The sequence below is a fragment of the Engystomops pustulosus genome, chromosome 9, assembly GCF_040894005.1.
Source record: "Engystomops pustulosus chromosome 9, aEngPut4.maternal, whole genome shotgun sequence".
NCBI lineage: Eukaryota > Metazoa > Chordata > Amphibia > Anura > Leptodactylidae > Engystomops > Engystomops pustulosus.
Genome location: NC_092419.1, coordinates 94,561,142 through 94,584,365, shown reverse-complemented (window position 1 = coordinate 94,584,365; position 23,224 = coordinate 94,561,142). Strand labels below are relative to the sequence as shown.

At 43.7% G+C, this 23,224-nt stretch overlaps 1 protein-coding gene across 3 annotated transcripts in view; it reads left to right on the top strand.

Annotated features, from left to right (window-relative positions):
• The window catches only part of LOC140077022 (protein Niban 2-like), a 45,307-nt gene that overhangs the window by 12,014 nt on the left and 10,069 nt on the right, over positions 1–23,224 (top strand). For all 3 annotated transcript variants that reach the window (XM_072123865.1, XM_072123864.1, XM_072123863.1), the window contains exons 3-6: positions 21,766–21,896; positions 22,006–22,134; positions 22,210–22,315; positions 22,533–22,697. In XM_072123865.1, the coding sequence (XP_071979966.1) occupies positions 21,766–21,896; positions 22,006–22,134; positions 22,210–22,315; positions 22,533–22,697 (531 nt within the window). The remainder of the gene's footprint in view (positions 1–21,765; positions 21,897–22,005; positions 22,135–22,209; positions 22,316–22,532; positions 22,698–23,224) is intronic.

Genomic DNA, 23,224 nt, shown 5'->3' with positions numbered 1-23,224 from the left:
ACCCGGGTACGGTGCCGCACGTGTGCTGCACCGTACCGCTCCCGTAGGGTGCCGTGCGCCCATAGAAGTGTATGGGGGACGTATATCGGCCGTATATACGTCCCCCATACGTTCGTGTGAATATAGCCTAAGACCTAAACACTTGCAACTGAGTACAAGCAACACATCTTTACCAGTAAACAATACGAAAGTTGTGTTGCTGCTCTGCGTTTGGAAGCGTTTAGGTCAAAACCCAACTGCGATGAGGAGAAGCTCTTCTCCGTTGCATTTGAATTACGTTTCTAAATGCAATTTAAGCGCAGCGTGTGAACATAACCTTATGGTTTAGACTGGTGCACATTTTGACAAAAAGTTTTGCAGATGCACTGTGTGAACACAGCCAGACAATTCCTTGTGGAGTGTTTACCATCTCTGAAGGTACAGACTCTTCTCGCACAATTCCTGCTGGCAGGGCGTCTTCGGGGCATTGATCTCTTGGAAAAAGTATGCAAACTATCTCTTCTCTACGAGGAAAAGCTGCTATGTTTACACTGGAGCAGATAAAATCAGGAGACGAATCATTCCTATCGTAGTAGAATAAAGCCTCCTTCTCCTTACAATGGCGTTGTACGATTTTATTGCAGTCTTAATCCCACAACTGTAGCGATAAGATGATTGTAAAAATCAGATTATCACAGAACCTGAAGTAACCTATCACTTTCTTCATTTACATAGAGCGATTATCACTATGGCGGGACACTTGCGGTCAGATCCGTCTGAGAATCGCTTGCTTGTAATCCCGGCCTATGATAATGTGTAACCAATGCAGTGATATAAAGTATATGTCCGATAATCTAACCCCACACACAGCAGAATTGGGTAAAATCTGGGCGATTTTCTGTATTTGCTGCATTAATTTGTCAAACCTCTTAACCCTTTCAAGCAAAGATTCACTTTTTGTATATTTTGTTCTGCCAGTAGTTTTTAGTACGGCTCGTGGAATAACTCCCAATCATTGCTCGTTAGTTAGTAACGAAGCCGCCGCTGCCATTCCCATGGTAACAATATGAGGCTGAAACACGGAGACAAGTTAATCGCCCTCTTCCTTTCATGTTCTAATTCTGTTTTGATTGAAAACAACATTTACCAGTATATGGAAAGATGACATTTTTTTTTTTTTTAGATATGAGTTATTTTTTTGCTATTGTGCCTGACTACTTACAGTTCAGCTGCTGTTCCTATGAAGGAGAAGAAAAATTGTGGTAACCTAAAATTTTGCAAAGTAATTTGCATCCCAAAGAGAAGGTGCTGTCAAAAATGTCAGTGCTGTAAGTGCCAACATGTGTTGGTGAACTTGGCACATATACGAGATGGCAATGCTTGGTCGTTTGAGATTTGACACTGATGCTCCAGGCTTGGCTCCTCCATGGAGCTTAGGTTGAGATTTACTATAGAAGCGAAGTAGACAAGCACCAGGGCACATGTCCTACCACCTCAATATGGAATATGATAGTTTGCTGAGATCTTAAAGGGGTTGTCTGAGATCAGGGGGTTTTGCGGGTTGTGGTATACTCTCTGTTTTAACGTGGCACAACTTGTCATTGCTGCCCACTTTTTGTATAGTATGCAGAGGCTGTGGTGGTAATGTTACGTGGACAGTCGGGCACCTACTACAGCCTGAAGCTACTATAGAGAAGCCAGTGCTGTGCTGAACCAGAGAGGGTCGGTACGGTCTGCTGTAAGCCATCCGCTGAAGGCCATGGACAGAGATGACCGTTCGGCTGCAGAACGTCTGGTATCTGGCCTGGCTTCTAGCCAAGATTGTTCTCTGGGTCAGTATAAGGCAAGGGTGCAGCCTTTGGAAATGGACCCATACGTCTGATCCCACAAACAGAGCACAGTGCAGTTGATTGAAGTCCTTGCATCATAGAGGAACATGATGCAAGGACTCCCTACTTTCTACTGGAATTGTAAGAACTGTTGTTACAGTGGCAGGCAGGGAGTTCTAGCACCATGTTTCTCTATGATGCACAGACTCCTGTCCTGTGCAATGTGTGCAGTCCATGGGATTGGACCAACATACATGTCCGTTTCCACTTGCCGGCCTAAGTGTTTTTATTTTTTATATATATACAGGCTGGACGACGCAAGGCGATGGGGGGGACACTAAACTCTCAGTATCTAAAGACCTGTGGCTGGTTTATAGTCCCAAATCTCCAGATGCTTTTAATATTCTTTGGACTGTTCTTCATTACAGAAAAATGTTCTATCAATTACAACTCTCTATGTGGCAGGATTACCAGAATACATTGGCTTCTTGTGGAGATGACTTTTACGGAAGTTCTCTTTACACTTTCCTTGGATGCTTTTGCCAATAATTTCATTTTTTTTCCGGAGAGTTATTTTTACATCCTAGAAGAGCAGGATTTTCATGTGGATTGGGGCCCAAGATTCATATGGCCTTACCCAACCATTGTTACTAGTGGTGCATCCCATTGCCATTACATATCAATACACTAGCGGAGAAAGCCGGCATGTACACAGTATATGAATGTACAGACATCTGCTCTCCTTCTACAGACACTGAGTTTATGTTTGTGAAACAGTCGGTGGCAACTAAATTCCTACGAGCCACGCTGTCAGATGAAATGTCAGCGCACACAATGAGCATTAACTATCAGATATCCAGCCAGAAACTGCTGTGTTATGACCCGGCTGAATAGTGAGACTTCTCATCTTTTTAGATTTTGTGTCACCAGAAGTCTGTCACCTACGCTACTCTCTCAAAATCTGAGTGTCCCTAATAAGGCCAATCTATTGGGTGCTGACCAGGACCGCCAGATCTCCTACATAGAAATTTGCTGGTGCTGCAGGTTTTAAAATTTGCATAAAGGTTGGGTTTTTTTCTTCCTGTGGCAGATCTGAAGGGGTTTTCTCCTTTCTCAATGGTATCAGATGAATCCTCTGTGATTCTGCATGTAGTACATTATTTTGGTCATAGTTTAAGCAGATCATGTGCCACATGCCTCAGGGAGACTACAGACACCTTGTTTGGGTGCGGTTAAAACTCCATTTCTGTTTCAAAGTAAAAAAAAATTACATGTTAAATAAATATTTCACATGTCAAATCTGCAAAGTAACTTTATAAAGAAACCCTGTATATCACAGCTCAGAGCTGCTGTGGAATGTCCATAGAGAACATTTTACCGGAGACCCAACCATGGTGGTAAAAATCAGTACTGCTCTGGATCCCATATGATCCGATATCGGTGGCTCAACATTACACTGCATGGAGTTGATTGGCGAGGGTCTGAAAGCTGGGACCGCCACCTATGAGAAGTACAGACACCCAGCAATATGGAGAACGTGAGACCCATTCTCACTGGTGGGTAAAACCGCAGGGAAAGGATGCGTCAGAAATCGCTGAGCACAGCGAAGGGTTATCTCCGGCACTCCCATTCACTGCCTATGGGAGTGGTCCAAGATAGCTGAGCTCAGTACTCAGCAATTTCCAATATTCCCACACTATTGATGGTGTGGCAGGACACACGCTGTACATGACGCTACACCCATTAGGCCGGTGACACACGTGGCGTTTTTGTTGCGTTTTTCATTGCATTTTTGTAGCCTTGAAAAACGCATCATATTTGCTTTTCAATGGTTTTTTTGGTTAAAGTGTCTTAACTTTGCGTTTTCTCCCCTGCATTTTTTTTGGGTGCATTTTCATTGCGTTTTTTTTAAAGCAGTTGCGTTTGTGAAAACACATGCGTTTGTGGTCTGCGTTTTGAAATTAACACACATCGGGCATTGCGTTTTTAAAAGCGCAAAGGCAAACAAACATTTGAAAAATGTTTTTCAATGCATTTCAAGTCGTAGTAGAAACGCAACAAAAAACGCCATGTACGTCACCGGCCTTAGTGATAAAGGTACCGCTAGGAAACCTATGCTGACATTAGGACGCTCACCACTCAGATTGTTACCTATGGAAAGGAGTTCACATGCAGACTTGGTACAACCTTTTAACTGCACCAGCTGAATAGACCCTTAGGCCGGCGCCCCACGTGGCGCTTTTGTCTGCGCTTGCAAACGCAGACAAAGTCGCGCCCACCGGGGCGGGCCTCGGCCCGATCGCATCGGCGTTTCTATGGAACCGCCTGCGATCGGGAACGAGCCGCCGGTGTTTTGCGTTAATTTAACGCGAAACACCGGCGGCCTTAGGGTGATGCCACACGTTCAGTTTTTTTGGACCGTTTTAAAGCATGCGTTTTCCCTTAGAAAGTGCTTTGCGATTACATTTCCTTTTGGTACCAATTCTAAGCTTCATAGTTGGTGACTGACCCGGTGGCTGTGCACAAAAGCTGATACTGACGAGAAAACCGTTTAGTGTGCGTTCACACTGTGCAGTTTTGTTAAAACTTTATTGAAAATAAATTGCGTTCAGTTGTGCTTTATAACTAGCGTTGAAAGCTTTCGAAAATTGTAGGTTTATATGTAGATGTTACAGCATCAAATGTCTACAAGATCCTCCTGCACAGTCCATTGTTTTCTTAGCGTACGGCGCTGATGTCTAAGGGTAAATCCGGGCAGCAGATGCTTTTCCATACACCTACTGTATGGACGAGGTATAAGCCGCTCCACCCATGTGCTTTCTACGCCGCCATTCATACCCTGTACACAGGAGCTGCTGTATGTGCACATCTCTGCCAGCGAAGAGGTTAACTGCAGCGCCGGTGTTTGGTGTAAACTGGTTCTGTTTGTTTTGTGAGTCCTTCAGATATTTGGAGGAGGTGGCGATGTCCTGGGTCCTGCCCGCTGGGCCTGTCACAAGTTCCCTTGTACACAGCGTCACAATGACACCTCTGTTGCACAGAGCAGCTCGCTGTTTGTGTACGTTTAGTATAAGATGTAGAAATTTTTGGGAGTGGTGGAAATATTTAGTAATGAGGGTTTTTTTTTTTTTTCCCTCTGGAGCTCAAGGTGGAGTTGGTTGGAGAGATCCTGTTGACTGGTCACATGGATAAGATAATGGGGGATTGTACGGGACAAGCAGGCGGCCTGTGTATGCAGTGACCTGTGACTGGGCCTCTATCCATCATCATCATGGTATGGGACGAGGACCTGGGGCCACTGTCCTTGATGTCATGCTCAATGTGAAGGTGTGACGCAGCCCAGCGCTCGCATATCTCTCCTTTACTAGTTCTTGACAACTCCATAACCTTTCTCGTATGATATGACGCTTTATTATTGTTGGCGTCCGGCCAGAGCCCTGTGAATCAAGCAATTCTAAGTCTCGTGCATTTAGTAATGTGGATTATCACGGACGGAGCAAAGTGCTGGGATTCTTCTGAGTTTTATACAACAGTGACTTACAAAGGAGTGGGATTTAGGCATTTATCACCTATTAATTTGCTCTGTAACACTTAATTGTAAATTTAAATTGATTTTCCTGAACAGGGGCGTAACTAGGAGAGGCTGGGCCCCATATCAGACTGGTAAATGGGGCCCCTCTTCATATTTAAAAGAATAAATATACATATACACATAAATACATATATATGTATGTATATATATACATACAATTATATACTTCTATTACATACAACTTATACATGTATACAGTATATACCCAGCATATATACATACATTCAGCACATACACACATACAAAATGCTCCATACACAGACATACAGCATATACACACCCCATATGCACACACATATAGAGCATGTACTCATCATCAAATACCGACATATACAGCATATACACACCCAATAGATGCCGGGGCCCCCTGACACTGTGGGCCCCATAGTTGCGCCCCTGGTTTTGATTATAACCTTGTTTGAAGTTCCTGCAGATAAACTATTATTGGAAAAAATACTCGCCTTTCCTTTTCCCTATGGGGATCCATTGCTGCTTCTCCGCTGGTTGTTTTGGTCTCACTACTACCATGCTTTATATTCCAAAATGTACAGATCCCTCAAGGAATGTTCTGATTATATTGTAGTAAAGGGAAAGTCTTTCGTTTGTTTCCATTGTAAGTAAAGCCAGTCTTGTTTTTCTGATCATCTGACGGATGAGAACAGAGCATAGATGGGTCGGGATCTTATCAGCTGATAAGTTTATGATGTTTTATTTGCCGCTATGGTGAGGCAATGGGGTCATGATTCCCTGTTACTAGAGAGCGGTGCTTTGTGGGAGCCCCCATGGCATTTACAGGGTTACATGTCCTCTATTGGGTCACATGACTGAGCCGCATGGGACCAGCAGAAATTCTGCTTTCACTTTTGAAGTATATAGCACATGGCTCGGTATCCGTTCAAGATCAGCAAAAGGAAGTGTCCACACGTTTACTCAACTTTTTGGTGCAGGTTTTAACTGTAATGTTACTTAGAAGGGGAATCAAAAAAGTAAGAAGCCATTTTCACACAGTAGTTTTTACAAGCCCAAACTAAGAGTGGATCCTACGATATAAAAAAGGTTTGTATATGTTCCTTGTTGGTGACTTTCTCTTCTAAATGCTGCTGCAAAACACAGCGCCACCCCTATCCTTGGGTTGTGCCTGGTATTGCAGCGCGGACACGGGTCCTATGTATAATGATGAACCATAATCAAACATCCTAGGGCGGCTTACATCTTATCTAAAGGTGTCCCCAGATAAAACCACACAAGGAGTGCAGTGTGTAAACCCTTGAAGATATCGGGATGCCATAGTGTGTGATATAATTCTGCAAGAGGCCTTGACCCCACCTAGAAAACCTCCCCTCCCTCCCGCAATTTAACTTCACAAGAACCCGCAGCACAGAGGGGGCGGCCGTAATGTAATGATGGCAACTTTCACTTGAGAGTTTCTTTGCTTTTGATTCTTTGAAGTAAATTGCTTAATGCAGCCAATAAAGTTGTACAGTCCCTATTAGCGCCAGAATGTGCTAAATCATCAATCTCCTATTACTTATAGACGGCCATAAACTAAAGCAGATGCCCCAGTATCAGAGCAGAACTCTTACCGTAGTCTCTCTCTAGTCACCGTGGAAGGTTATAAACCCTTCTATAATCCTGTGGAGTCATTGGGGCTTATTTACTAAGGGTCCGCGCATGACACTTTTGTCGGATTTTCAAAGTTTTCGGGATTTGCGCCGCTGTGACGTGACAGGTATTTAACTGGGGATTGTGGCGCGGCTGCGCAGGCTTTCATGCAACAGAATCTAATCAACCTACCAGTATGTTTTGGAGTGTGGGAGGAAACTGGAGGACCCGGTGGAAACCCACATATACACAGAGAGAACATACTCTTTGCAGATGTTGACCCTGGGACTTGAACCCAGGTCCCCAGCGCTGCAAGGCTATAATGCTAACCACTAAGCCATCGTGCTGCCCACAAGGGCTCTTTTACATATTTGTGCTCTGTCTTTGTTCTTTTCGCAAACACCATACCGAGCCTATGTTTTCTATCCGACTATTCGCATGTTCAGGCAGTGACAAATAAAACTGCAGCCTGTGCAATTTTTTCTCTGGCCTACATGGACTTAAAGGTTTATTCCCATTTCGGCAAATAAATGTCATTGTTTGTATAATAAAAAGTTATACGACTTTCCAATGCACTTTCTGTATTCATTCACTGTACACTAGATCTCTGCTTGCTGTATAGGAAGCTCCTATGTTTATATCCAGTTGACAGAAATCTGACCATGGTGCAGAAAGTGTGCCCTATATTGATATCCCCCTATAGAGAACGTATATGTGCATGTATGTGTAGTATATATGAGAGGCTCCGCGCTGCATTACAATACACACAGGGTAAGGGAGGAGCCCAGAACTTTTAGGAAGAGATAATACCTAGAAATCCCCATTTCACAAGGAGCTAGAGGAAAGTCACTGTACCTGTAGGAGGTCAGGATTATATCGGAAATTACTCTGAGAACAGAGGAATGAGCATTTTTTCTCATTGTGATTTCGGTTTTCTCCCCGGGGTCTGGGCGGGTCCAATAATTGAGGGCTGTCGTCATTTAATGAGCAGGCGTGTGGTTGGGTATTGGCACAGAATGTGCTTTTCATCTCTCTGTGACAGGATTTAGGGTGGAGAAGCTGATCTTGGCTCCAGGTTTATTTGTTTTCATCCAGGTCTGGTTGGGTAAGATTCCTGTGCTGCATCTAGCACGCTGGGCAGCAATGCTTATAGGTGCCAGGCCTGCTGGGCAGAAGATCTCTGGGCACTCAGTGATGATAAGTTATGTAGCTTGTCATATTGTCAATCATCCCTACTTATAACTATGTGAGGAATCTAGAGAGGCTACTTCAGTTATGATGTAACACCTTCAGGGATGGAATCGGCCTCTCCGTGCAAAGCGACTTGTGTAAAAGAACCAGGGCAAGGGCGCCGGGTGGCAAAGCCTCCACCCAAAATGTATATACTAGTTTTGCCCTTTCCATAGTTATGTCACTGCCATAGATTAACATGTTATTTACATGAGAAGTGCATACACACAGCGTACCGTAGCATAGTTGGGTTTGGATAAGGCGTTACTAGCAGTAGTCAGTGGATTGATCACCCTGGGTGGTTGTGTGGTTGGCACAACACTGGCGAGGGCAGAACAAACCTTAAATGGGGTGTTCCCATTACAACAAATTGATGTTGTTTGTATTATAAAAAGTTGTACAACTTTCCAATATACTTTCTGTATCAATTCCTCATGGTTTTCTAGATCTCTGCTTGCTGTCATTCTTTAGAAAGCTTTTGTATGTTTCCATCCAGTGGACAGAAATCTGACCATGGTCACACAGGTGCACGGTTCGTTATATCACACAGGTGCACGGCTCGTTATATCACACAGGTGCACGGCTCGTTATATCACACAGCTCTGATTATTACACTAATGAGCCGTGCACCTGTGTGACCATGGGCAGATTTCTGTCCACTGGAAGTAAATGCAGAAGCTTTCTATAGACAGCAAGCAGAGATCTAGAAAACCATGAGGAATTGATACAGAAAGGATATTGAAAAATTGTATAACTTTTTATAATAAAAAAATAACATTAATTCGCTGAAACGGGAATACCCCTTTAAGATGAAGGCTGCTGCATCTCCTCTATCCCAGTTTGGACAACTAGCCAAGGGATGTGGTAGGAGTGGAATGAAAATCCAGGTAAGTATTGACGCGTTGCCAATAATCGTCAATATGTGTTGTCCAAAATCATAATAAAAGGAAATTTCTCATTCTCAGTAAATTGGCCGCACATCACTTTTATCCCTGATCGATTAGCATGTAATGAGATCTGAATATCAGATTGATGGGGGTCTGGTTTCCATCATAGCTGTAGACTAGCACAAACAAGTGACCCCCCCCCCCTCCCTCCCCCTCAAAAAGTTTGCCCACTCAATCTGTTATTGATCACCTATCCTAAGAATAAGTCAATAACAGCTAATGTAAGGTATAGAGATGTGTCTCCTACGTTCAGGGAGGCCCCACCTCATAGACTCGTAGTAAAGGGTTACAGGTTGGACCAGACCATTGAGACAGGTCTGGGCCTGTAACAAAAGCCTTCAGCAAGTTCTCCTCTTATAATAGTGACAGCCAGAAGACACCTGACAATAGAGTTACCTCGCCATGACGGGGACATTCATCTCTATGTGTCTTCTCTCATGCTTGGCTGGTAGCTTGTATGTAGCTGTAATGTGGGACCTATTATCACACTATAAATGTGGCTGAAAGTTTGCAGAGGAATTTGGGAAAACTGTGTTATATGCAGTGTGCTTGTCCTAGGTGTCATCCAATACATCGCAAAAAAATGTGAGATTTGAGATGAAAATCAGTTCCATATATTGACCTGTTTTTGCAGATAAGACTTCACCGGTCACATTATGGACCCCTCCTCTATTGTTTTGGTTAATTATAGAAGGAGGAATTGTCAGAAAGGGATACCTTAGGCCCTCCAGAGAAACTTATTCTTGGGGCCCACTCTCCATTAATAGACCCCATCAGCCTCCTAATTGTGTTGTCTACTCCTGGACCTCTTGGGTTCAGTATTGGGTTAGTCAGGGCCCACCGGATAATCCTCTGCTTGACCAGTCTTATATTAGGAGGAGGGATAGTAAAAAATTGAAGCCACTGATGTGTTAAAGGGAACCACATCACAAAGACAGGTAGTGACCGGTTCCAATGGCGCCCTAGTAACTAACTAACTGACACCTTTCTTTTAGCTAAAAATTGTTCCCCTGAAATCCCCATGTATTCAACTTTATAGTTTTACCTGGTATCTAAGCATGGCTGCAGGGAGTCGAGGTGGGCGTGGTCTCCTCATGCTGAATCCAGTAGCTCCTCCCCATTCTATCTCTGTATGCAGCTGTAATGTCATGTGACCAGGGTGACATAATCGCAGGTCCTTCAGCTTTTTTAGCATTAGAAAACTGTACACCAAGCCTATATTTCATGAAATCACAGCATATTGTATCACATGAAATCACAGCAGCCTGCATGGAGAGGAGTAGAAGTCCATGTAGGCTGCTGAGATTGTTTTATTGTTTTATGTGGTCTGATATGTACATAGGTCCTTAAGCTTCTTAACATTAGCAAACTGTACCCTATGATGACATTACATGACATTAGGCCACGCCGCTCAACTCACTCCAAAGATTCATAGATACCAGGCAAGATTATAACTCTCTGATTTTATGGGGATCTGAGGGAAACTATTTTTAGCTAAAAGAAGGGGGTCAGATAATTACTAGGGCTCTACGGGAACCTGTCATTAGCTGTATTTGTGAAAAAATTTAGTGACAGGTTCCCTTTAAATTGACTTTAGTGACTATAAGGGGTCCATGTAGCTGTCAATGACTTTACTGAACAATAATGTGCAGCCTGCAGGAGGATTTCATCCATGATTCCTGGTGGAATGTATAGCACAGGAGAGAACATCGTCCCATGTGTGTACAAGCCCTTCAGACATAAGTGTTCTATAAAGTCTCAGATCTATAAATATGTGTCTATATTATGTCTCGGTTCCTTTGCTTCACAGGCATCTTGGGAAATATTGCCGCGTGTTTTCATTTCATTATATGTGTTTGTGTTGGCGTGTCTGTTTGTTTAGTGCATCCTTGTAACTTATTGTATTTTACTGATGTGTGCGGTGGATAGGATGTAGAAGATAACACAACCCCTTCGGTCACATGTCTGCTGGAGCAGGGCTGGAGGGTGAGGGTGGAAGACAAAACCTTCAACACTGTTTCACGTGGACGAAACGTGCAGCAATCAAATGCATTTTGGCAAAAAGTGGATTTTCTATCCCTACTTGCTGTGTCTGTAACATCCTGTTATGTCTCAGGTTGGAAGATGACGGATATGTCAAGGATTGTCTCTACGCTTTGTGACCTAAGGCGGCTACACGCTGACGTGCCTTTTGAAGTGTTCGGAGGATGATTGACAGGGATTTCTATGATCTTTTCTTACATAGTAAGAGGGATAGTTTTTATCTTTTCTGTTTTTTGGGACTTAGCTATTGATTGCTTATTATCAGTATTAATTGAGAGGGGTCTGACTCCCCTGATTCCCACCAATCACCAGTTTTCTTACTGCTCAAGCACAGTGCTGTACAGTGTGTAGTGGCTGTACATGGTATTGCAACTTTAAACAATTGACTAAAATGTGTTGCTTTAATCATATTTTAGTAGGGATTCCAATTTTCACACCCGCATCGTAAGAACGATTAACCATCTAGGGGATCCTGACTCCCATCCAAAGCAGATTTTGGGGGACAAGAAGAATTGATAGCATTCATAGCTCTAAAGGAAGATAAGCCGCTGCCAGAGGAGTCATATGAGGGCAGAAATCTGGAATATTAATCTGAATAAACTGCATTCAGACGACTGTATGGGGGGGGGGGGGGGCGTATGTACGTATGGCCGCAAGGAGCGATATGGTGCCACGCACGTGCGGCACTGTACCTCTCCATACACTGGGAAAAGATGGGACATGTCCTATATTTCCCGTGTATACAACCCATATGCCATGCATTTCTATGGAGAGGGGAGAGGTCTCGATCGCTCCCGATGTATGCCCACTAGTAGCCGTGCGGGCATATCTTCTTCTGAGAAAGCTGGGTGACCACCAATATGGCCACTATTGCAGAACCTATTACCAACCATTCCTGAAAGGTAAATCTTCCTAGTAAGGGTGATGTCACACATGGCGTTTTTAGGCCATTTTTGGGTGTTTTCAGATCGTAAAAAACGCTTCCGTTTTTTGAAAACGCATGCGTTTTTGTCCGTTTTTGATTGCACAAATTCGGAAAAACAGACAAAAATGCATGCATTTTTTAAGATCTAAAAACGCACTAACTAAAAACGGCCCAAAAACGCCATGTGTGACATCACCCTTAGGCCCGATCTATATCCGTTCTATAGACCTGTATACACTCTCCTTGTGGCTGAGGTAGGTTCAAGGTTATTTTCTATATGTTTTTCTTCTCTCTGCATGATCATTGCTTCGCGGGTAGATGTGGAAGCAGGAGGAGCACACAGGAGCTATTTTAGGAATTTCAGACCCTGGTATAGTGGAATTGCCTGGAGTCACTTGTGTTGTATGTTATTCCTATTGTCAAACACTGAACAGGTCTGTAAAGTTCTTCAGTTCTTCCTGATCTCGGTCTCGCATTATTTTCTGAAATATTTTGTAGCTTCTATAAAACCCATAATAATATATATGATTGGGGGAAAGTGTGGGGTGTGGAGAGATTGACACAAGAGTCCTTAAAAATGTAGAGTCCTTGAAATAGTTCTGAAATGACATTCTTGTGTATGGAACGTTTTCTTGTATAAACTCTTTGCCTGTATTCACTGGGGTCAGATCTAAGGCCGTATAGCATGCGCTATGTGCGACAATCAATCCCAGGTCAGATAAGGGACAAGAAAGCTTGTTACATTAGTCACATGGAGCGACACATTCACGTATGATCCTACGTTGATGACTGGTCATAAAGGTTGTACTGGTTTAACAAGGCAGAAACAGCAGTCCACAGGCTGTGACTGGTATTACATGTCTCCTGCATTGAAGTGAATGGGGCTGAGCTGCACAACCACACACAATCTGCAAAGAACAATTGTGGATAACCCCGTTCTGACTAAATATTAGAATCTATAGGGCACTTCCATCATCAACTTCTATCCCTCCTATTGTCATTGAATGGACAGCGACCAATCATATTGTTATCCCAATTACACTTGGGACCATCCCTTTAATGATGTATAGCAGTATGATGGGATTGGTTTGTTCATCTCTGACGGCTGCATATGCAACACCCCTGCCAATGCGCAAGGCAGAGGAGTGTTTGCAAATAAGCCCCTTGTACCATACAGTACATACAGAGGTAATATGCAGTGGTAGATTCTGCCTGGATAGGCAAGAGTTAATCTTGTTTATTAATGTTATTGTCTAATTACATGCTTCCTTGTGAACTGGAGTGTGATTGTAGAGTGAGACCGCCTAACCAGGGAATAACAAAACCCCTGGACAGGAAGTGACAAATCCTCTTTAGGGTTCATTCACATGGCCGTCTGCGGGGACGTACATGCGGCCGCATGTACATCCCCATAGACGGCAATAGCGTCACGCACACCGCAAAAAGAGCATGCTCTATCTTTCAGCGAGTGTGCGGCTGTGCGCCGCTGTTTTCTATGGAGGGAGGAGGGGTCACCTCCTCTCCAGCACACGGCGGTATGCCCACACGGCGGGCATACCGCTTGTGAATGCACCCTTAGGCCCAGCTCCTGACTGAGGAGCATCTCTTTCCAGCCACCTCTCACCAGAGAGGTCTTGCGTTCCAGAAACTTCTTAGAGCACAAGCTCTTGGAACCCAGCTCCTGACAGAGGAGCAAAGCAACCCTACAATGAGTGACCAGAGACAGCATGTGCCTCACGCCTCTAGTGAGCTCACACAGAACAACCAGGACAAAGCTGCAGCTTCCAGTATTGGACACAGCTACATCCCAGCCTGCATCTGCAACCAGGCTGGCGACCTAACTCCTGAGGTTCACTCTCCAAGAGCACTCCCAGTAATCTGCCTCTGTACAGAACTGTTTGGCCTGTTACCTGCTGTTGGTTCGAATAAAGAACGGTAAGTTATTTTTGCACAACGTTGCCTCAGCTACGGCTGTCACCATCAAGGGTGCCCCTATCTATCACCCAGGGACTCATCCTACAGACACTAAGGGGTTGCCCCAGGGAGAATCAGTACATCGGCCTCTCCCTCACCTAATTTCTTGCACACACCACCTGCTGGAGCACTGCCAGGCTGTAGGACAGCCCTCCGGTCCCCATACCAAGCACCGTGACACTAGTGTGCCTAGGCCGCAACCGCCAGCCACTCCGATATTCTGGGCCCCGGCTGCCTCCAGGCCCCGGTGGGGGATGTTGCACATATATAAAATCCACTGTTCCCCTATATATTTTGGGTGGTAGGTAGGTCCTTATCTGAGCATCTGACAGCAGGTCTACTGTTTACTGCTACGACTAACTGGGTTGGTCGGACCCCGACGAAGACCTGCACCCTCCTATTTTCTACACGGTGCCGTTCCATCTTTTGCTTTTTCTGACGGCAGGTCTATTAGTAGACTAGTACAATGTTTTTCTCCGTGTTTAGCGCTCCCTGTCCCATCCCGTCTCTGACCTTTCTGCCACAAGGTTACATTCTTGGCATGTTTGCTGCATCTCATTACTTGGGCCTCTACCTGTCTATGTGCCTCTAGTCAGGGAGAGAGGGGATAAGCGCTGCCACACATACAGCGGGGTATCAGTAGGGCTACTGTGTGTCCCTGTGTGGACATAGTACAGGGCGCACCTATACAGATACAGCGCCAGAAATAGCTCCTGGCTGCCTAGTACAAGCCTCTGCACATGGACCGCTGATAGTGAGGTCTCCTCTCCATACACTGTATTTTACATGACTCTGCACCCATTGGTCGGTCATGGGACTAGGAACAGATGTCTGTATGAGTCAGATGAGGGTGGTAGTGAATCACATCGCCCAGTATAACTCCCTCTTCCTGCCTCATTCATCCAAAAAAACATCTCTATATCGAATCAAAGTTTTCTTTTGTCAATATGTTTCTTGTTTTTCCCTATTACATGTGGATCGGGAACAATGAATCCATTTATTCAAAGACACTAGATAAAATTGTGACAGCGTGTCTGATGGCGAGGATGATGAAGATGTGAGTCACTATCACTGCTATAAGATTGCATCACAGATGTGCATGAGTGTCCTTCCTAAATATACATTTCCCATCAGTGGATCCTGCTGTCAGTCTGCGCTTGTATCACACATGGTGCAACTACATTCAGCTGGGGGCTTTTAGTAATTCTAATTGTTCAAGTACAGGAGGTCCCCGACTTACAGACGACCCCTAGTTAAAAACGGACCTCTGGATATTGGTAATTTACTGTAATTTAGCCCCAGGCTACAATGATCAGCTGTAACAGTTATCAATGGTGTCTTCAATTAAACTTTATTGTTAATCCTGGTTCTTATGACAATCCAGCATGTGGATCCAATTAAAATCCAATTGTCACGAGACCAAAATATTTTTCTTTGGGGTTGCAATTATAAAATATACAGTTCTGACTTGCATACAAATTAACACTTCTACAATATATATAACAACAATAAATATACAACTTAGGTTCTATAGGTTTGTTCTTATCATGCACATAACCCGGGAACTGCCTGTGTGTGTGTGTGTATGTATGTATGTATGTATGTATGTGTGTATATATATATATATATATATATATATATATATATTATATATATATGTATGTATGATATACACAGCTGCATATATAACATCAGAGACATCTATTGATTCTAAAAATGAAAGAACTTGCCGCTTGTGGTTAAGCTGCAGGTGTTACTAGTTTGAGAACCTTCCTCCTTCCCGGGGGTTCCCCATTTTGCTTTCATAAAGCTTATGGTTTATGCAACTTATCCTATCACACAATGAGAATGTGAACAATAAAATGGCGTAGACTCTAGGGATCCCCGCTTTAATTCTCGCTTTGGGGATGTCCATTAATAGCATTCTCACAACTTGGTACTTAATGGTTCCCCGGAGGAGGAGATTGAGAGATTCAGGTAATTAAAGGGGAAGAATATGAGATTGTCTACAGCTAAGGTCTAGCTCGGTCTATGAAACCTATTGGACCTCTTTAGGTTCTGTTCACATGTGCAGCAAAATGATTACTACAGGATTGACCTGGAGCTGTTGGTCCCATTATGGGGACACTTTGTGATAAAGATATTTAGTAACATTGTATTGTTGGCAGAGAAGCCTTTTATACCTTACACCAGTAAGGAAGCTCCTGCAGGTGTAGGTGGATGGGTGGAGATCATTTTAACCACTTTTTGAGTTTTTATGTGGCTGTTTTTTTTGTGGTTTCCCAGGAACCAAGAATAGATCAGAGCAGAGTTTATAAAAAACTCCACACCTCCCCCATCTAACATTTATTCTTCATGTGACCACAGAAGGTAAACATCCAAGAATATTACATATTTCAGGCCCTGTGATTTAAGATAAGAAACTTCGGTGAATGCTGAACGTTCCTTAATTTCTCGTAGTTATTCTTTATGGGATACTGTTACTTCTGCCATGAATACTTTATGTGCTCTGTTTCCTGAATGTGTTTTATTAAATGGGTCTCTCCAGGATCTCTGTAATATTACAGGCGCCAAAAAATTAACCGCCTATTCCACTTTAGGCCGTGTTCATATGGTGTATTCAGATTGTTTCAAAACGCTATTCGAACGCAATGGGGCGGGTCTTGGCCCGATCACGTGTTTTGCATTGTTTACATACACAACGTGTATCGTGTATTGTTATTGCTTTTCGGTTCTTGGGCACGACAACGTTGACCACCAAGGGTACCCCATGCGTCACTCTGCCTCTTGTAGTGTTGCAACTCAGCATTATGGAGCGTTTCTAATCGTCCTAATGCAGGTCTGATGTATAGGACCTCCCAAAATACACCTAAACATGAAGAGACCTGTTACATAGTGGCATCCCAGCCTAATTTCAGTGAATGGGGACACCCTGCACAAGAACGGTCCGTACTTAGAGATAATACAGTGACAATTCCAATATTGTATCAGCTTTGTACACAATAGCCCAGTGATGGCTAACCTATGACACGCGTGTCAGTGCTGACACGCGTAGCCATTTTCACTGACACGCGGCTGCCTGAGAGTTATGTTTCATCCTACATGACCAGGTGCCGTAGCCGGGAGGCTGAAAGATTGCACTGAGCTTCCAGCACTCCCCCCCCTCCTCCTCCTCCCCGGGCCGACCTCTCCCCATGTGTGAGCTGTGCCTAGTGTCTCCAGTCACAACAGGTATCAGCATGGGGCACAGCAGAAGAGGTGACCCGGCCATACACCCAGGAGGCTCCTCTGCAGCTCCTGATAGTTGTGATGGGGGGAGGATGGCAGCACAGTCAGAGGTCACATCGCTGCTGCCCTGTGTGATGTCCCAGCAGCTGCCACCTCTACACTGACCATCTCCACAGCAGGGACCAGGGAGGACAACTACTCTCATCATATAGTAAGTAAGGTCAGTGCACTGTATGATAGAAGACCGTCATCAGTGCTCCTCACACCTTCTTCATGCCAAGAGGGCATAAGGGAGATGCAGACAGCGGCGTCTGCGCCCTCGCTATAACCTGTGAAGTTTCATGACTGAAAGTTCACAGGTTACTAAGCATTTCCACACCTGTCTGATTGTAACCGATCTATTACAATGTGCGATTTACACATTGTAATAGATGATTGGGAAAATCCCCATATACTGCCATAATGTAGTATGGCAGTACATGGTAGGATCAATCAGACAACCTACGGTTAAAGTACCCTAGAAGTTAAATGGTATACATATTTGTTATTTAAACTATAAATATCACAAAATTATGTTTTTTTTTTGTGAAGGTGACACACCACGCGAGTTATGCTCGGTTTTTTGGCGAATTTTGACACACCAAGCTCAAAAGGTTGCCCATCACTGCAATAGCCCAATACATGATTACCTTTAGGCTGGGGTGACATCTAGATTTTATGTTGCTAGACCACAGGGCGGCATGTCACGCTGAGACGCCTGCAGTAATGTGAGTAAATGTGACCACGACGGAGCATTGAAGCGCTGCCAAAAATGTTTGTAACAAAAGTAACTTCATGTAAAATCTTAAGCGGCACAATGGCAGATCTGGCTGACATGACTTTGTTTTCCCGGCTTTATCGATAATCTGATAAATTCTAGAACCGGAAGAGTAAGTGGTTAGAACCGTACAACACAGAACAAATTAGATAAACACCTTTGATTTGCCAACAATATCCTATATTGCCGCCACCCACAGATGGACATTGTAGATTGTGTGCAAAGAACGATGAATTGCAAAATTGTGTCGAATTACAGAACAATTTCGGGTCTTGTTCCGGGCCGGGGGACAAGGTAATAGCTTCCTTTATGAGTGTAGTGTTTGTCGTGTATATGTGTCATGATGGCCGGGGCGGGAGGCTTCTAGCATGTTGTAATTTCCAAAATACCCTGTTTCCCCGAAAATAAGACAGTGTCTTATATAAAATTTTGCTCCTATAGAGGCACTAGGTCTTATTTTCAGGGGATGTCTTATCTTTCCATGAACAAGAATTTACATTTATCGTTGAACAAAAAATCTACTTCTCTTATGACTCTCCAAACTCTGAATTTCATGCTGTATTTCTTGTGACTCCTTTTCTAATAGAATCATTGGCCCCAATCTCTCATGTTTAGTAAAAGCACTTTCCATAAATGACCCTTCTTATCCTGGAAGCTGCTGGTATTACATTTGCAGCACAACAGCCGGTGATTTACTTCCATGATTTCTTCCCCATGTCACATCCTTCTTCAGCATCTAAAAGATTTCCTAATACTAATGTATGGCGCGGGGGGAGCTGCAGCAATGGCGACAGCTAGGTCTTATTTTCAGGAGAGGCCTTAAATTTCTAAGCCGGAGCAAAATTGTACTAGGTCTTACTTTTGGGGGATGTCTTATTTTAGGGGAAACAGGGTACTTGGAATGGTTTTATATTCTGCTTGCAACTTCATTGGTTATTAGTAAAGAGGTCATCCAAAAGAAGCGAGACCTGCTCAAAATATGTCTAGTATCAAGGTTCACCTTTACCCGTCATCTTCATTCTCGGATCCCAATACAGATGACGATATAACCATCTAATGATTGTCATTTTGGTCGTGTTACATAATACTGAAGATTTTTCAGGATCTGTTGGATTAATTAGGGATTGGAGGTAATAACATTGGAACACTGAATGTATGGAAGACAACAAAACAATGTCCTTCATTGGCCTTCAATCAGTGGCGTAATTATGAGAGGCAGGGCCCCACAGCAAACTTTTGAATGGGGCCCCACTTACCCCTTAAAAATATACATACAGTATATACACACATACATACAATACCACGTACACTCATGCATCATATACACATCACATATACACACATACAGCATATTCACATCCAATAACCCAGATGCCGGGGCCCCCATGATGCTGTGGGCCCCATAACAGCTGCTATGGCTGCTACCCCTGTAGTTACGCCCCTACCTTCAATGCAGTTGTTGGATATCAGAGGAACCTCAGTCCTAGGGAACTTTTTAACCTTGGTGACTGATCGCCAGATGAGGCTACATACACTTGTTCTACTTATTTATGGGTTGTGCTGTTTTCCTCTGCTCCAGAGATCTGTCCTCCATATGTAATATTGCAGAGGCCACATCAGGATGATATTCTGCTTCTCATTATATTCCATCTTCTATTGTATGTGTGTAGGCGTTCAGGCACAAAACCACCTCGTCTCTTATGTCTCTATACAATCACTTTATATATGTTCCCATTATTTGGGACAGTAGACCCCGTAACCTCATGATATCACCATGGCATTAGGTGGGATGGACCTGGTGAGAATTATGAGCCTGGTATTAGTCTATTTTGTATGTCCATAGATTGGTCTCGGGTGCAGTGATGCAAGAAATAATTTAGCATTAGTTGGATTATTCGCATGTTACTATACTGAGTCATGGTACATAGAAATTCTGTGACTACCCTGAATAATATGTTTAGGAGCGCAGTGGGGAGGGGGTTCTGGAAGAGTTGGCATGGGAAGGGTTACACTTGTTATATAACAGGATTAAGTTTCTGGTATTTAGTAATTACTGCAAGTTTTGGGCTGGAAAATCTAAATATCTTTTTTTTTTACCCTGAAGATCCAGCAAGAAGTATGACAGGGATGGTGCATAACATATGGCACCTCTGAAACCACCTCCCAAGCACAAGGTGTGAACTGGGCCCTGGCGTTCTACCCTCTCATGGTGTAGCCTGCCCTCACTATTGACACATTTCTGATGGTATCGGCCATTTCATGTAGACCTAATACAGCGTGTCAGACAAGAATTGTGAGCAGTCATGCAATATATAGGGGGTGTGACAGTGTTAAGTGGCAGGTAGGGCTCAATTATAGCTCAGATTAATGTGATAATGAACATGTAGCCATATAATCGGGTATTGTTAATACAGCAAGAGGTGGGAACAATGCAATCTGTAACACAGAAAGGACTTTATACGTTGCTTTTCTTCCTTTAGGCCTAATTTACAAACCCGCAGAAATCTTCTAGGGCTGAGATTTTGGTTTGACATTTTAACTGGTGATGTTTCCCTTTTGGGATTTCAGGGAAGCAGGGTGTAACCCATGGGAAATATGCCATGTACTTTGCTGTGAATTGCACAATACATGTGATTTCCGCACCTAGAAATTATTGTATGAAGGGTCTTGCAGGAGGTTGTGCATGACATGAGGGTCCAAAGACCACCCTGCCATGTACACTGCATTGTGTGCCATAGAATACATTTGGGTAACACACTCCTAATTCTTTATATAGTGCACACCGATTACACAGCGCTGCACAGAGCATGCCAAATCAGTCCCTGTCCCCATGGTGCTCACTATTTAATCAACAAAGCAGTATGTTTTGAAGTGTGGGAGGAAACCGGAGGACCCGGAGGAAACTCACACAAAGACTTGGGACTTGAACCCAGGACCCCAGCGCCGCAAGGCTATAGTGCTAACCATTGAACCACCGTGCTGCCCTCTACCATGTTTTCAGCCTGTTCTTAATAGCATGAGGAGTTCCCATATACCTATTTCTCCTGTGAATTCTATAGCTGGTTAAGAGATTTACTCATGTAGTGAATAAACTGAATAATTTTCGGATGTTTTGCATCTTATTCATGAAGGAATCGGCAATGACCAGTGATGTATACCGTCCGGACGGATGGTGGATTGGGAACACCGGTACTTATATGAGATGGTGTCTGCTCACACGTTGCCTCAGCTGCTGCCAGGATTATGTTTCTGCTTACAGTAGTCAAAAGCTAATCCTTCTGAGCCGTTCTTCTGGGACATCTACACTAAGCCCCTGTCCCCGTGTATTCTTTTGGATCGGATGAATCACATCCATCTCCAGCGATGTGCGATGTCTGAGGTCATACATACATACTGCTGTTCAGTGTTGCAGATTCATTATAAATCAGAATAAAAAGAACTTGTGTTTTCCATTCAGTCTGTGTGAATAGTCATGTAATCATATAATGGTAAATGAGCCCCTCCTCAGAGGTTCTTGTGACATAGAGTCCATGAAAATTATGAAATTCTGAACCTATTATATAAGATGCTGACCACTTGTCTGCTTTTTGATCTTACAGAACGGACAGGAAAACTTCTGGCAGAATTTGGGAAGCTCTACGAGGAGCAATATGGAGTGGCCTTGTTCAATAGCGTGCGCTATGAGATTGAAGGGAACGGAGGTCCACAGACACAACTACTTCACCGGAAGGTAAAAATGGAAAAACACCAAGAATTAGAATATTGTCAATGGTGGATTGTCATGTGATGGTCATTCTATGTATTGGATGTAGAAAAAGTGTCCTTTTTCTCCCTACAAGCTCCCACTAAAAGATCGGGTGATCTTCTCCGGAAACCTATTCCAGTATCTGGAGGATACAAAAAAGTGGAGGAACCGTTTCTGCCTTGTTCCTCACCATTATGGACCAGTGCTCTATGACAACAAAATAGTAAGTGTAGTCCTTTGTCCTCCTCACTAACCTACAGTCTGGCCTAGCGACCTAACATTGTATTCGTCATACTAGGCTTATGACCGCGGCCTGCAACCCCGAGCTGGGGTCAACTGTGCTGGATACAAGGTTCTCACCTCACTGGATCAGTACACGGAAATGCTTAATAACACAAGTCCAGGTATGTTCTTTCATCTTTTGTCATCCTTGTTGTTTTATAACAAATATATTTCATCGTCTCATTGGTGGAGTTGTCAGCAGTCAGACCTCTAATGATCTACCATTGATGTAACACGATCACAATCAAGTTCTGTTGTGCATGTAAGGTTGTAATTTCGACCAAATAGAGTGGATACATTTGAAGGTTTATCTTGATTTTCCCTTTTTGTTATTTTTAGGTGTAAAAATGAAAGCATCTGGTTCACAGATGAAATGTGCAACCGAGTTCCCTGTAATCCTGTGGCACCCATACTGCCGTCACTACCACTTCTGCTTTATGACCGAGCGTGAGCAGCAGCGGTGGAGCGCCGTGTTCCAGGACTGCATACGTCACTGCAATAATGGTGAGAAAGAAACTTCAAACTTGCATTCATTAGGAGAAATCGAGATGGTAATAGAAACATGAAAAATAAAGGGGTTGTGATCAGGGGTGCTATACTCAAACAGCTTCAATGATTCAGTTCAGCATGGCACCCTCCATCATCCCCAGCCTCAGAGATTCAGCAGTGATGCAGTGTCAACAAGCCCACATGTGCTACAGCAGCAGTTGCAGTCTGTAGCAGGTGCACAGCTATTGAAATGACATCACTGCTGAGCGTGTGTATACAAACTGAGACTGACTGTGATTGGTGGCGGTGCACTGAACCAGAGAGATGGAGGGGGTTGAGTTTTGGGTGTTTTTTATGTTTATACCCCAGCTGGGACCTTTATTAAATGGATCTCCTCTTTGGACCTTTTTAATTTTATAGTGCAAACCAGTGGTGTAACGATCGCAGACTCAGAGGGTGCGACTGCGACCGGGCCCCAGGAGTGAGAGGGCCCGCAGTCTGCCATCTGGTAGAAAACAATCAATTGTATGTGTGTAATATAT